Source organism: Diabrotica virgifera, chromosome 3 (assembly GCF_917563875.1).
Source record: "Diabrotica virgifera virgifera chromosome 3, PGI_DIABVI_V3a".
In the NCBI taxonomy this organism is placed as follows: domain Eukaryota; kingdom Metazoa; phylum Arthropoda; class Insecta; order Coleoptera; family Chrysomelidae; genus Diabrotica; species Diabrotica virgifera.
Window position 1 is genome coordinate 270,236,106 of NC_065445.1, and position 16,626 is coordinate 270,252,731.

The window sequence follows — 16,626 nt, forward strand, 5'->3', positions numbered from 1 at the left end:
ACTTTCGATAGCGAATAAATCGAAAACTATTAATTTCATCAAAAAATTTATAGAACATTTTTTGCTTAAAATGAATGTTTTTATCAAATTTTTCAGTCAAAATATAATAAAAAATTTCCAACCCCGAGATGGGGTGTCAACCACCCCCATGGTAAAAGCGCCTTTAGACATAATATAGATTTTGATCCTTGGACTATCCACTACTTATTCTCAAATTTTCAAGCAAATCGATCCATTCTGTAAAAATTGCGAGGTGAAAAGCTTCGGTTCCTGGACTAATTAGCTATATCAGCGATTTTTTGTGTTTTCTGCGATGTTTATTCAATTTTTAGATTTTTAGTCTGCATTTATATAAAAAACAGTTGTTTTTAAAACTCTTTAGCGACGTATTAGTATAATATAATACTTATGGATTACTTTCGAAGGTCGACATGATCAACCAAAAAGGAAGATGTATTTGGTGATTTTTCTAGTGATATTATTTGGTGTGAATCTGTCTTTTGAGTTTACTTTTCCTGGTTTAAAAACAGGGGTTAGTATTAGGGTGTTAGTTTTAGTCATTTTTTTTAAATAGATTATATTAGTAAAACATAAATTCGATTTAATGCATTCATGCAAAACGAGTTATCGATTTTTGATTTCATCAGGCATATAGATCTTTTTATAATAGGCACAAGATACCATTCTATGCCAAGCGAAACAAAGAAGTACCACAACTAAAAGTTTTATTATAAAAACAAAAAAAGATGTTATGTTTTTGAATCTATGAAGTAAAATGAATGCAGCCATTTCTTCGTTGAATCGCTACACATATTAGATCAGGAAAATGAGAACTTATGAAAACAGTCTCTGTAACTACTATTAAACTCTATTTTCGTGGACTAAAAATGGCGCCACCTGTCAAACGTCCTTTGTCACTTCTCTAATAGCGTTGCTACTAGTTATAAATATTTCTAAAATCGGTATTACTTCTAGTCGTCTTCTCCCTTGTGTGTTATCTGTTATCTGTCACTTAGTCGTCTTTTTTGTCTTTCAATTACCCTTCTTGTCTGTCCTCTGTCACTTCTTAGTAATCTCTTTATCAATTAACTATTTTTTCTTATCTGTCGTCTGTTTTCTGCTTTCGTGTTTGCCGTTTGTCACAATTATCGTTAGAGAGTAGTTACAGTACTGTCAAAAAACACTGCATTTTTGCTCATTTTCCTGGGCTATATTATTTATGCACACTATTCTATTTTCTGCAATTGAAAGAGCCGATTACATATTTTTAATGTACATAATAAGTAATAATATGTGATCTTCTCCTTTCTATAAATTTTTCTTAATAAATGCCTTTTTATTGTTAAGCACTGTTACACCATGCTAGCTATCTACTCTTAAAATATGGTTCACCCAAAATATTCACTGCTCTCCCTAAAAAAATTTTTTGTTTTCGTAGGGGAAGACAATGAGGACAAATGTTTTTCCGATTTTTTATATTATCTACAGGATGATGTTATTAACGCTGAGCGTTATTAAAATTTTCCTCTTTTTTATAAATAAATGTTTACTAAATCTAAAATCATGCTTTGTATTATATTTTCTACAATTTAACATTTCGCAGGCGCGCTAAAATAGAAGAAGACAGCCTATACTAAAAAGCTAGCTGAGGACTTCTACTTTACACATACTTTATTTTGTGGTGATTGTGGTTACCCATTTGACTGTAAACAAAAAAGGTATTGACATATTTTGTATAATTTCTATTCTAATTTGAGTGTACTGTAGTTTTTGTTGTATTTTGTAGATTAGCTCTAGTGTGCTTATTTAAATGTGGTTTAGCGGTCAGTGTGGATATTATATACAGGGTAGCCAAATGCAAATAAACACAGGGACTGTGTCAACATTTTAGAATAAGTCAGATACCTGTCGATTTTTTTTTTCATTTTTTTCAGGTAATTTCGACTACAAGCGACGATATTACAAAATTTATAAATGACATTTCGTTACCCTATATAAAAAATAAATAATATGTACAGTGTGTTTCAGATTGAGAAGGTTAAATTTAATCAGTTATTTAGCTAACTTTGCACTGTCGCATCATCGTAGGTATAGCTTTTTTGTACTGTAGTAGCTAAATTTCTAATTGGGTACCGCTTATTGAGTTCCAGGGGTTCCTAATATTTTCGACCAACAACACTCTAAATCTTTAAGGACACTTCTTCATTTGTCATTCTGTCGACTCAACTTTCAGTTTCAATACTGAACGATAGAACAACGTTTCAAAACTTTTAATATCTTTTACGTTGATCTGTTTAAGAGTCCACGCTTCTACGCCGTACAGTAAGATACTAAGCACACAGACAGGATCTTAACATTCTTATTCGTGGAGGTAGATTTATATCTTCTCTTCTTTGAATGTCACATTTGGTTCTCCTAACATTGGCCATTACTTTGGCAAAAATTGACGATCTTTAGCTAATCGAAATAGTTGTTCGGCACTGTGTATTCCTGTCCAATCGTGAATGGTCTTGTTCTTGGAATCGGATACAGTGTGATCAGATTTATATAACGATTATTAAACATTTTATTGAAACCATTGGAATATAACAACGCTGCCTATAACTCGTTTGTAGATCTGACCAAACCGTTAGTCTGCGTTGGATTAGAAGATGTGCTATAATTACTCAAAGTGGAATGTACAGAATTGATCAAATATGATAAGGCAAGTAGTAATGTAATTCTAAAAAAATCCCAATGCGATCTTTTTATAAAGCTAGTATACTTTTTAGACTAACTTTAACCTTTCCAATATCAACAGATATAAATATAAAAAATTGATCACTTGCTTTTGGCTATCATTTCTTTGCAGAGTGGCATAATCTTGAGAACTCAAACTGCACAGTGAAGTCAAATCACTGGTTTCCGTAGCACTTGGTGCTTCTTTCCTTAATAGAGGAACTGATAGTCTGTTAGTGTCACTCATTGAGTCTGCTCTAGATTCTAACAGTTCCTTGGCTTCGTTTCCCAGTCTCCTAATCAGCATCTGAAAGTTTTAAAACAGTGCAATCAATTTTCATATAGTATTAATCAGAATAATAAAAAACAAAAAATCAACAAACTCGACTGAGGAAACAGAACATTGATGTCATTTAGTATAACATGAGGACTTAGACAAGGAGACCCCTTGTCACCGTTGCTATTCAATTTGGCCTTAGAATACGCAATAAGTAGAATATCGTCTGAGCTGACAGTTGGATTTGTCAATCGAGGATTAGTCTGGGTCTTCAAATAAATGAAGACAAGACGACGTACAAGCTAGTAACCAAAAATCCAAGACCAAGAGTTGGCAGAAAATAATTTAATTAATTAATGACCACAACTTTTACATAGTAAAAGAGTTTAAATATATGTGGGTGGTAATCGCAGATGACAAACACATAGAAAAGGACGTCTCAGCAAAGATAGCTGCAGGGAATAGAGCATTATACTTCCTATAACCATTATTAAGGTCATAAGCTGCTAAACCTGGTACCAAGCGAAAATCCAAAAGTCGACGTCAACGAAATAACATTGGTCCATAAATATAAATACTTAGGGCATGAAATCCAAATTGCCAGGGACAGTCAAACTGCCGAATTATAGAGAAGGATCACCTTAGCATGGGCCGCATATGGAGCTCTATCAGACATCTTTAAGAGCAACTTGCCAAATTATTTGAAAAGGAAGAAGATTCAACCAATGTGTGCTTCCATGACTTACGGCGCCGAAACATTATCGTTAACCCAGGCCACAGCATCGAAACTTAGAGTGGCCCAAAGAAGAATGGAACGGTCACTACTTGGACTGACTCTCAGAGACTGGGTCAGAAACGAAGAAATCAGAAGAAGGACAGGCGTCACAGATGTCATAGAGCGAGTAGCATGGCTGAAGTGGAATTGGGCGGGCCAAGGAGCCACAATGAAGGACGGGAGGTGGACTCAAAAAATTACAGTGTGGAAACCAAGAGAAGACAGAAGAAGTAGAGGTAGACCACCTACACGATGGACAGATGACGTCAAAGGATTGCTGGGAATTGGTTGCAGAAAGCCCAAGATCGACAAAACTGGAAGAAATTAGGGGAGGCCTATGTTCAACTTTGGATGCAGAAGGCTGGATGACGATGAAGCTGCTAAAAAGACAATCTAAATTAAGACTGTAAATTGTGTACATATCAAATATTCGTCCAGTTGTTACATGTGGAAGTGAAATATGGACTCTATATCAGCGGGAAATAAATAAGCTGCTGGTATTTGAAAGAAAGGTTTCCAGAATGGTATTGGGCCCTCAAAGAGATGAATTGACAGGAGAGTAGAGAAGGCGCCGCAATGCTGAATTGGTGATTCTGTATGGTACTGAAAACATCGTCAGACATATAGGCTAACCGGATAAGATGGGCAGGTCATGTGATAAGATCAGGGGAAGACAGAGTGTTAAAGGTAGTGTTTTTTGAGAGACCAGACGGAGCAGATCTAGGATTGGAGTACAGAGAAATGAAAACACAAGACCGTGCAAGATGCTAGAAGAGCTATAGTACATGCAGCAAAGACTCATGCCGAGTTGTAAAGCTGGTCAAGATTCAGATCAAGCACAATATAATAGCTAAATCAAATAAGCCTGAATATTTACAACACAACATTAAAAGAGAGGTAAAAATGGTCAAAGATAAATGAATGAATAAACAATACGACGACACGGAAAGTTATAACAAAAACAGTAAAAGAGATAAGGGGTATATTTAAAACCCAGCCTCCATCTAGGGCTTATATTACCACAACCTATTTTGAATCACGGTATTGAACAATCGCTATCGTATTTTACGTACTTTGTGGATTTCACAAAAGCAGTTGATACAGTACAACTGCATCAAAGAATTTTATTCTTGCTACTCTATAGAGGGTCTCCCGGAAAATAGTGCGTTCCTTCGAGGTACAGGTTAAGTGCACCATTTAGAGCAAAAAAGTCTAATATAATTTTTTTGTAAAGTCAACCGTTTTCAAAAAAATAATTTATTAATTTTAATGCATTTGATTAATGTCCACAGAAATGCAAATACAGCCGGCAACCAACGCTGCGTTCCTTCTTCTGTGTAAAAATAATTTTACTGCAACTCAACTATCATGAATCATCGACCATTAGGCATAATATTATGTATTGATAAAATACTGATAACAGTGATAGCATATTATTTGTGTTTATTAAATATTTAATAAATAAGGTTTGTATAGTGTTTTAACTTACAATGAAACATTTTTATTACATTTAGAATCAAGCTACGTCTTCAAGAAGTATCTACCTATCGGTAGAACATGTTACAAAAAATTTGAGTATTACATTTCTCCATTCAATCTTCTGGGAAGTTCGAGTGGTTCAATCAGATGATTACTAACAATCCCAGCCCATACATTAATACTTTTGGCATTATAAAAGTAAAACACACACACCATTTCTCGTAAAACAAGCTTTATCTGCATACAACGCTTTACACATTTTGTTTTGAAACCATCTACAAATTCTTAAACTTCGAGGTAAATCGCCTAGGTGTACCTAAACCTTGCACTAATTATATACTATAGGTACGTAATTAACATGATACTTGCGATCGAAATCATGACAATACCAGAGCAATACGATGTATTCTCGGGTTACAGGCAGTTACAAGTAATTATGATATGACTGTTTGTGTTAACAATTTTAAATATCTTCGCTATGTCAAAATAAATAAAACTGCCGGGTTGCCAAATGTAAATTTTAGTAAAAGACATTATTTTATTTTTTTGAGGCAACAGATGACTTTAGAAAAAAATTTATAAGAAAGTTTTTTTTTAAATGGTGCATTCTACCCACACCTTTAAGGAATGCACTATTTTCCGGGACACCCTGTATATCGTCAAACCTAGTAATATCGTCAAATAATGTATTAAAATTATCAGTAGTAATTGCACAAGAGCTCTAAAATTCTATATTAATTTTAGAGTTCCAGTGCAATTTGTTGCGATTATTTCATGAATAAAACTGTTCAAAACCAAAATTTTATTGTAATTTATTTATGTAAGTACAAATTAGTACAATTAAACACACAGTTTATATGTATTTGTCGGTTGAAAGTCATCACTTTTATAATTTTTAAAACATTTGTCATTAATGTCACTGAATGTATTTTTTCGTAGCAACGAAGGGCATCTGACATAATATGCTTGGCGACGGGCAATTATCAAAAAAGTTATCAGTTTAATTTAGATTTCTGTAGCTTTCTGTTGGTCAGAATCTCCTATGAATGAAATAATCAACTAAAAACAATATGAAATGAATGTCGACACGAATCAATATATTATTATACTACCTGTATTTCTCATAAACTAACCTGCAATTCAGATTCCTTGTCCAATAAAGTTTTTCTATATTTGGAGTTTAAACTTTTGACATCTTTAATTTTAGTTTCTAGTTCGGAAACGCTGGAATCTCTGCGAGTCTTTGACATTGGTCTAAGAGTAGGCCGAAATCTTTTGTCGATAGCTCCTGCTGGATTCCTTCTGAGCTCTAATAGTTTTGGAACGAACACCAACCATAACGTGGCCGTTGTACAAAACATTACAAATACTCCTGAAAAATAAAGAAATATCTTTGGTAGGTAATAGCTTTATATTGTAGATTTTTTGAAGTTATACTTCCTTACGGGCGTAATGACGGTGAATTTTTATATGGTAAAACCTAGCGACCGGGCGTATGCGCATTATAACTTTGTTCTGATTGGATGTTCAAATGACATGACAAAAATTATCCAATATGGCAGCTGTGGCACAGCTGTGGGACTGTGGTTTGGTTATAATGTATGGTTGTTGCGTTTTAAAATTTGTAGGAAGAGAAACAACAAACAAAAAGTTAGTTAATGGTTATACTGCCTTTTTAAATAGTTTTCATATTATATTTTTGGACTTATTTACATAGAAGAGATGATTGTTGCATGCCAATGTGAAAGCCCATCAAACTGTGACTAGTATGAGTGCCGCAGATCTCGCTTATTCAAAGCTAAAGAATCTTACACTGGTAAGTGTTCTATAAATAGTTGATCAAATTTTGTTATGATATTTGAACATAGCCACTTTGCACGATGCAAGTGATTGCGAAATTTATTAGTCGTTATACGGGCTCCGATACCTACCTATTTGAACCTACCAAAATACATAAGTAGTATGTAATACTTTTATTTACATAATTTGATTACCATCAAAATTTCTATCAATATTCACCTAATATATTGTTTTCTTACTCTATGTTTTGTTGTATTTTTTCAATTCTAAATCATTTCAATTCAAAATCAAAATAATTTGATTTACATAAGTTAAAAATGTCAAAAGTTTAATCCGTTTAGTTAGTCGATCTTCGCACATAATGACAAACTGTCTCTGTGGCGAAGCTTTTAATGCGAGTGAACCCCAATACAACGCAAATACCAGCCGCGTGGTAAGTTGGTTCGAATCCCAATAGAAACTTTTATTTTTTTATTTTTTTTATACATTTTATGATTGTAAGTATATTTATTATATAATTTTATTTTCAGAAAATACGTATTTAGTTAAATATTTTTCCGACAATTAATGTTCAGAAATCATTTGTGGCATTTTTAATGTGTTTGTGTGTGTTTTATTCTTTTATTATTTTAATTCTTGGCACTGTTTTAATAAAAATGTTTGAGAAGTAGTAAGTATAAATTAGTTTAATATTTAAATGAAATATAAATAAAAAGTATATTAATTTCGTTGAAATCATAATAATAGAAGTATAACTTCTTACGTGCGTACAAAGTACACACCCATTCTTTTTTTGTTATTTGCAGAATATTTTTATGACACACTTTTGACAAGGCGTAGATTTCTCTTGAAATGTCGATTGATCTCAAGAACCATTCACCATCTTAGCACCATACAGTGATTTGAATCGAAAGTCCTTAGATCAATTACTGGCGCACCCTGATATGTCAGTCATCTCACGATTAACAATAATCTGAAAATTTCCTTTGTAAGAGATGACAGATACAGCTGGCAGTGACCAAAAGACGTAGCATCTCAACATTCGTACTTTTATACCAAGAGAAAGGTTGTGGCTCTTGAAAAAGGCCCCCATACAGTTGAAGGTTGATCTAGTTTTTCCGATGCGCGCTCTCCTCTCTTGGTTGTTGGTCTATTCTTCATTTATTATGGTGTCGAGGTAGTTGTAGTGCCGCACTCTTTCTACAAGGGCTTGGTTGATGTAGAGTTGACCTTCTGTTATCTTTTGCTTGCTAATGATCATAAGCTTTGTCTTCTTTAGTTCATATTGAGTCCATGGTGTTGACTGTAATACGTGATTTTGTTCATGAGGACTTGTAGGGTAGGTCTTCTAGGTTGTCCGCAAATACTATGGTTGCCATGATGATGCCAGATATTTTTAGTGGCTCAACCATGTATACCTTGTAAGCAACAATGATGATGGAATTGTGATTGCGAAAACATTCTGTGATATAGCCCGAAAGGGTTTTTAAATATTTATAATAGACCAGGGCGGATCTGTGAAAAAAGGTCTATTTTTGGATGTGCGTGGTGGCATTCGGATTTTTGCAGATAAAGTTAGGCAACAACTTCAACAATAATAATTGACTTATACTCCTTCTCAAATATACCCGGAACATTAATAAAAAAATTAAAGTATTTAAAAATTTCGAAAAACATCGATTTTTTTCTACTTTCTTTGCTTATAACTTTAAAATGATTCATTTTGGAACAAAGTCGTAGGGAAATAAAATAAAGATAATTGAATTTTGTATGATAAACGACTGGTTAAAAATGTTTAAATTATTACCCTTTCTGCAAAATAGCAATAAATACAAAATAAGGGGGCAAAATACGCCTGTTTTTATTTAATGTTTTTCAACCACTTTGGTTGCACTTAGAACTTTCGTAATTCTCTTAGAAAATTCTTACAACATACTTAAATCGTTCACCAAATTTCATTAAAATCGATTTGATAGATTTTGCAGAATAATTTTGCAATCTAATTTTTTTTTAAAAAGTTCAAATTTTTTAAAAACTTTCTGAAGAAAAAGTGGACTATTTAGAAGTTTGCTAATTTTTTTACATATAAAGAAGTTCCCTACCTATGTAATTCACTTTACAGAATTAAAATCGGATTATATAAGCGGCCTCAGCACTGTTTTAAAATTATAAACAATTTTTTGGCTTATAAACAAATACAGTGAGAATGTTTCAGTTGGCATAAATTCATTTTCTCAAGAATAGGCATCTCTGGAGATAAATCCCGAAACAGGTCTATTTTTATTTTTAAATTCTAATTGTTTGGTATATATATCATACTAGTGACGTCATCCATCTGGGCGCGATGACGTAATCGATGATTTTTTTAAATGCGAATAGATGCCGTGTGATAACTCAATCGAAAGGCTATTCAATTTTGTATTCACTAATATAAACATTGACATAACTATTTATACAGGGTTTGAATTAAAAAAAATTTTTGAATTAAATTAGTTTCAATATTTAGATTACGTCATCACACCCAGATGGATGACGTCACTAGTATGATATTTATGCCAAAAAAATTTAATTTAAAAATAAAAATCGATCTGTTTCGCGATTTATCTCCAGAGTCTTCCATTCTCAAGAAAATAAATTTATTCCAACTCAAACTTCCCACTGTATTTGTTTATAAGCCAAAATATTGTTTATAACTTTAAAACAGTGCTGAGGCCGTTTAAATACAGTGGAACCCCGATAAGTCGGTCCCCGTTAACCCGGAAGTCCGGCTAACCCGGACCGATTTTCATCAGATAAACATTTTGATTTTCAGTATTTTATATTTTGACGACACCCGATTTGGGCGTCGAAATGTTAATAAAATTATTTTTCAATTTAATTGTGGCTTATTTCCTATCAAAATACATAGTTAATTATCAGATAAACATTTCAGCAATAAAAACGTATGTAATATAATATTTGAGAGATAATGTGTATTTGTGTAATTTTATTATTAAAATATATATATTTTAATAATAAAATTATTATTAATGATAACGACACAGATCTTCAAAACTATATGGTGGCGAAAAAGGAAGCGAAAGTAGCAGTAGCAAAAGCCAAAGCAGAAGCGTATTCAAACCTATACGATCAACTTGATACCAGGGAAGGCGAAACGAAGATATATAAAATAGCTAAACAGAGAGCAAAGAAAGCAAAAGATTTTAATCAGATTAGATGTATCCGAGATGAAAATAATAAAATACTAGTTCACGAAAGGGAAGTCAAAAAGAGATGGAGAAAGTACTTTGACAGCTTATTAAATGAAGAATTTGACAGACAGCCTGTAGAGTCAACGGAGACAGTAGCAGCAATGGTCACCAAAATAACCAACGAGGAAGTGGCTCAAGCGCTTCAAAAAATAAAGAAAGGAAAAGCGGTAGGACCAGATGATATTCCTGGGGAAGTATGGAGAGCGTTGGGAGAGACAGGAACAAGATGGCTAGCAGGTCTATTTAATAGAATTATGGAAGTCGGACAAATGCCAGACGAATGGAGAAGCAGTATACTGGTACCTGTTTACAAAAACAAGGGAGATATACAACAATGTACAAACTACAGGGCTATAAAACTGCTTAGCCACACCATGAAAATATGGGAAAGAGTAATTGACAGACGGATACGTGAAGAGACCGAAATATCCGAGAATCAATTTGGCTTTATGCAGGGTAGATCAACAACAGATGCAATTTTCATTATAAGGCAGTTGATGGAAAAATACAGGAGTAAAGAAACAAGCGCTCATATGGTATTCATTGATCTTGAGAAAGCATATGATAGAGTTCCTCGAGAGATTCTGTGGTGGGCACTCAATACGAAAGGAGTCCCTGGTGAATATGTAAAGATTGTGAGGGATATGTATGAGGGAGTTACGACTAGTGTTAGGACAGGTGTGGGAGAGACTGATAAATTTCATGTGAAAGTAGGATTGCACCAAGGCTCGGTGCTTAGTCCGTATTTATTCTCATTAGTTTTGGACCAGATAACAGCGAAACTACAGGGTAACATTCCATGGTGCTTAATGTATGCTGATGATGTCGTGTTAGTAGGAAATAGTGAAAGAGACTTAGAACAAAAACTGGAACAGTGGAGACATGCTCTGGAGGAAAAAGGTTTAAAACTTAGTAGGACAAAAACAGAGTATTTGGAATGTTCATTTAAAGATGGAGCTACTACAAATAAAATGGTATCTTTGGATGGTGAAATGATTGTGAAAAGCAATAGTTTTAAGTACCTAGGATCGGTATTACAGAGTAATGGAGAAATAGATGGAGATGCATGCAGTAGAATTAGGGCTGGATGGATGAAGTGGAAAGAAGCGAGTGGTGTGTTGTGTGACAGAAAAATTCCAATGAAGCTGAAGGGAAAATTCTATAAAACAGCCATAAGACCGGCTATGATGTACGGAACTGAATGTTGGGCAGTGAAAAAGAAAGAGGAACAACGAATGCATGTGGCGGAAATGAGAATGCTTAGATGGATGAGTGGAGTGACAAAGAAGGATAAAATTAGAAATGAGTATATTAGAGGAAGTCTAGGTGTGGCACCAATTGATGCCAAAATGAGAGAGCATAGGTAAAGATGGTTTGGTCATGTTCAACGTCGAGACGTTAATCACCCAATACGAAGAATAGCTGAAGTGCAGATTCCTGGAAGGAGTAGGAGAGGAAGACCAAAGAAGACCTGGGGGGAGGCGATAAGGCAGGACATGTTGGTAAAGGGGATTAACATTGATATGACCCAAGACAGAATTGGGTGGAGAAATGCAATTAGGGAAGCCGACCCCGCATAGGGATAAGGCAAAGAGAATGATGATGAATGTGTATTTGTGTAATTTGAACTATACGATAGTAAAAATGACTCATGGCACACGCCGCGCCGGCAGAAACAACAGACACCTGTCTGTACATAGTATTCCTTTATATATTTCAAACAGCATTGTTTATAAAGACTAAAAGACTACCTATTTAAAAAAATCTTTTTCAAACAATGGTCTTTAGTTATCACTGTTCTTAAATAACATCACATCGATTGTGACTGTATTGTGTGTAGTACAGTCTTGTATGTTGTTCGCTTCCGTTTGCTTACGTTTGTGTTTGCGTGTTTTTAGTAATTTAGAAGTGTAGGTACTGTACATACCTATTTATATATATTTCATGTTATTTCAATTCTAGCGGAGTTTATCTGTAAGTATACCGTGTTTTATTAATTTTTATCATGTTCTCTGGCTAACCCGGATTTTCGATAACCCGGATCGGCCGCGGTCCCGATTAATCCGAGTTATCGAGGTTCCACTGTACTCCGATTTTAATTCTGTAAATTGTATAAGATTGGTAGAGAACCTCTTTATATGTAAAAAAAATTAGCAAACTTCTAAATAGTCTACTTTTTGTTCAGAAAGCTTTTAAAAAATTTGAACTTTTTTTTTTTAATTTAGATTTCAAAATTATTATGCAAAATCTATTAGGTCGATTTTAATGAAATTTGGTGGACGGTAAGAATTTTCTAAGTCAATTATGAAGGTTCTAAGTGCAACCAAAGTGGTTGAAAAACATTGAATAAAAACAGTCTTTTTTGCCCCCTTATTTTCTATTTATTGCTATTTTGCAGAAAGGGTAATAATTTAAGACATTCTATACCAGTCGTATATTATACAAAATTCAATTATCTTTATTTTCTTTCCCTACGACTTTGTTCCAAAATGAATCGTTTTAAAGTTATATGCAATGAAAGTAGAAAAAATAGATATTTTTCGAAATTTTTGAATTTTTAAATTTTTTTATTAATGTTCCGGGCATATTTGAGAAGGAGCATAAGTCAATTATAATTATTGAAGTTATCACCTAACTTTATCTGCAAAAATCCGAATGCCACCTCTCACATCCAGCTCAAAACAAATCCGTCTTGGCCTGAAAGGATTTTTAATAAATCTTTATATTTTACTTACCTATTATTAAAAACATGGCATCTTGATGATCTACTAATACTAAAGCTACCGCAGCACCACATATACACATGATGGCGACGTTGTAAACAGATAAACCAACATGTCTGCTGTCATTCAGTGCTGGAATTGACACGTGACGGGTTTCCCAGGCCAAGAAGGCACCAAAAATCTGGAAGATTTTATTTATTAAGTATATTGAATTAAATCTTTTATGCAAAAAGTTCGTAACCACGCAAATGGTAACGGAGAATTCGTAACTATATCATCGAAAGTCCAAAACTATAACTATTCGTAACGGTATATTTCGTAACTCCAACATTTAGTTTTTTTAGCAAATTTAGCATTACTGAATGTATATGTTACCGGCCAAAACCGATTTCAGGACAAACTAGTTTGGCCTAAGCCAAACTAGTTTATCCTGACATAAAGACACACACTTCAGGCCAAACTAGTTAATCTTGTCGAAAGTACATAATTGATTACAGATTCGTTGCTGATTTAAATGTAAGTTTAGAAGACACTATTAAGAGTTGTAAGACTTTTAAGTATTTAGGGTAAATGATAAACCGAGATGGCACTTGTATGAAAGATATAGAAATGAAAATAGTAAGGGGAAAACAAGCCACGAAAGCACTCCGTGGAGTGATATGGAAGAACAACACTCTAACTAAAGAAAACAAAAAAGGATTTTTCAGGGCATAGTGCTGAATATTACCCTACAAGAGCGGAAGAATAGCCAGTGACAACAATAATACGAAATAAAATACGAACAGTTGAATTGGAATTTATGAGAAGGTGTCTACAAATTACCAGGTAGGATAGAATAAGAACAGAGGAAATATGAAACAGAATAGAAGTAAAATGCTAAATTACAAACAAGTTGTGCTAGTAAAAGTAGAGCCCTGAAATGGTACGGGCATGTACAAAGACTGCCGGAGCACAGGTGGACGAAAAGATTACTGGACTTTGATGCGCGGGGAGGAAGACGGAGAGGAACACCTGCTGTGAGATGGAAAACATAGGAATTGCTATGATAGAGACCTCATATATGGCGACTGGGAGAATATAGTGCTATGGAAGACGAAAACGGCAAACTCATAATGGGAAAAAGCCAAGAAGAAGAAAGTAATTGGGCGAACTAGTACGGCTTTACTTTGTTCTTGGAAAAATAATCATTTTTATTAAAATTATAATTATTCGTAACAAACAAACAATATTGAGTTATATTCGCGGTCGGATGGACATACAGCCTAGGTCAAATTTCTCACCTTTAGTACTATCCTTGGATTATAAGCTTTCATTTGACACCTCATCTATTATTCTACCTGGTATATTGACGGAGGAGTTGAGTTCATGGACAGACAGACAGACGGACGTAGATAATTCAATGTTTTCACATTTTTTCAAAATTGGTGAAAATAATATTAATTCGTACACGATTTTATTCGCAAGTGTATCTTTTCTTTTAATTTTTGGAGAAAACCTCATTCTTTTATTTATTATTTTTTATATTATTTAATTATACAAGAATATATTGTTTTATTTATAGCATGTATGGAACACATCTTGATTCGATGTATCATAATATGATACAATATATCGATGTATAATTTTTTTTGCCATTCCTGTTGGGACGTGATTTGGGAATTCCTCGCATGTAAAAGTTCTTACATGTTCGCTAAATTATTTTCGACTCGGCTAAATTGGTTTAGACTAGGCCGTACTAGTTTATTCTAAAGTGTGAGTCTTTATTATATCAGGATAAACTAGTTTTGCCTAGGCCAAATTAGTTTGGCCTGAAGTGTGTGTATTTATATCAGGATAAACTAGTTTGGCCTAGGACAAACTAGTTTGGCCTAGGCCAAACTAGTTTATCCTGAAATCGGGTTTGGCCGGTAACATATACACTGAATGAATTTTGCATACTTTTCTACACTAAAAGTATTAGTACGTTTTTTAAGACTACTTCTTTTTAAATAAATATAAATATGCAACTGATGAAGAATATTTTTTTTAATTTTTTTATCCTGAATTATCACTTTAAAATAGTAAGACACCGTTTTCAGAATATATTTCTCCACGAAATATGAAATATATCAAAAATAATTAAAATGATGCTGGTTCGTTCAGAGGCAACAGTAGCGCGCGGAAAGCGCGGTCCAAGGTTGCGGCTGTAATTTTGGATATTTTGTCAAGATATTTGGCACACATATTCGTAATATGTGTGCCAAGGCGCACACATATTACGCGTAACATGCATTACGCACACATATTCGCGTAAAGGATGGCGGTACAGAGCCTAATTTAAAAAATATGTTAGTATGTGGAAATTACTCTAGAACTAAATAAAATATTGCAAAAAGGAGTCTGTACCGCCATTAAGAAGAACAAAAAATACACTTTCTTCAAATAAAATTTTTTATCCCATGCCTAGATTTTGTGTCACATTGGAACTACTAAAAATCGATTTTCTATAACAAGAAATCGAACGTGACTGACTTGACAACATTTAGCGCGCCTACGAGTATAAAATAATTTTATTGATTTTGATAGTATGCCACTGTCACTGTCGTATTACCGACGCAATGTTGCCTCACTGATGAAAGTTCGCAGAACTTTCGAAAAACAAAAATATTGATGACGCGCTACTGTTTACTCTTATTAATAAACTTAATTTCAATTGCAACTAACAAAAGTTGGTTTCCATGTTAACAAAAATAAATAGAATAAATCAATTTTGATGTTACGAATTATACCATAACGAATAGTTATAGTTACGGACTGTCGATGTTACGAAATGTCACCGTTACAAACTGACGGCGTTACGAATTGTCCGTTACTATTTGCGGGGTTACGAACTGCATTACGAGATGTCTTGTCACAATCACACTTACCATTAAAAGGCCTTTGTAGGCATATATAGACCCAACGAAAATAGTTTGATGTTCAGAAGCACAGTATTCATTTTCGGGAATAATAATAATATCTTCGTTAGAAGGATGTTGCTAAAATATAGTTTTTCATAACAGACAATTCTTATAACCAAAATATTGTAATGCTAGTCCTGGCCACCCAATGAACCAGATTTGACCACTGGAGGGATCGAGAAATATCTACCAGAAGTCGGTGTTTATTAGAAACGCCAAAATATTTGTGTGCAGCAATTATATATTTAAGTATTCCAAAAAAGATCTGCAGAATTCGAGAGCTGAGTCGGACTGTATTTCTTCTTCTTCTTCTTCTTTTTTTTTGTATAGACAAGAGTCTGTCTGTTTTTTCAATGTGCCTCTAGTAAGGTGTCGTTCTATCGTTTTCGTGGTCTTCACACTGATCGTCTTCCTATTGGGGAACCGTCTCTCGCCGTCCTTACTACTCTATTTGTTGTCATTCGGCTTATGTGGTCGTTCCATTCTACTCTTCTGCTTTTCACCCAGTCATTAATGTTGTCCACCTTGCATCTCCTTCGTATATCTGCACTTCTAGCTATATCCCACAGCGTCTTACCATCGATTTTTCGCAATGTTTTCATCTCTGCTGTTTCTGGCATTCTTTTTGTCCTTTCTGTATCAGGTCGTGTTTCTGCCGCGTATG

The 16,626-nt window shown here is 34.0% G+C and overlaps 1 protein-coding gene across 1 annotated transcript in view; it reads right to left on the reverse strand.

Moving 5' to 3' along the window:
- LOC114328300 (gamma-aminobutyric acid type B receptor subunit 2) overlaps positions 1-16,626 on the reverse strand; it is a 180,320-nt gene that overhangs the window by 19,073 nt on the left and 144,621 nt on the right. Inside the window, exons 11-15 of the mRNA XM_050647737.1 lie at positions 15,930-16,040; positions 13,036-13,204; positions 6,383-6,621; positions 2,778-3,025; positions 1,671-1,742 (exon numbers count right to left, since the gene is read on the reverse strand). Coding sequence (XP_050503694.1) covers positions 1,671-1,742; positions 2,778-3,025; positions 6,383-6,621; positions 13,036-13,204; positions 15,930-16,040 — 839 coding nt within the window. The remainder of the gene's footprint in view (positions 1-1,670; positions 1,743-2,777; positions 3,026-6,382; positions 6,622-13,035; positions 13,205-15,929; positions 16,041-16,626) is intronic.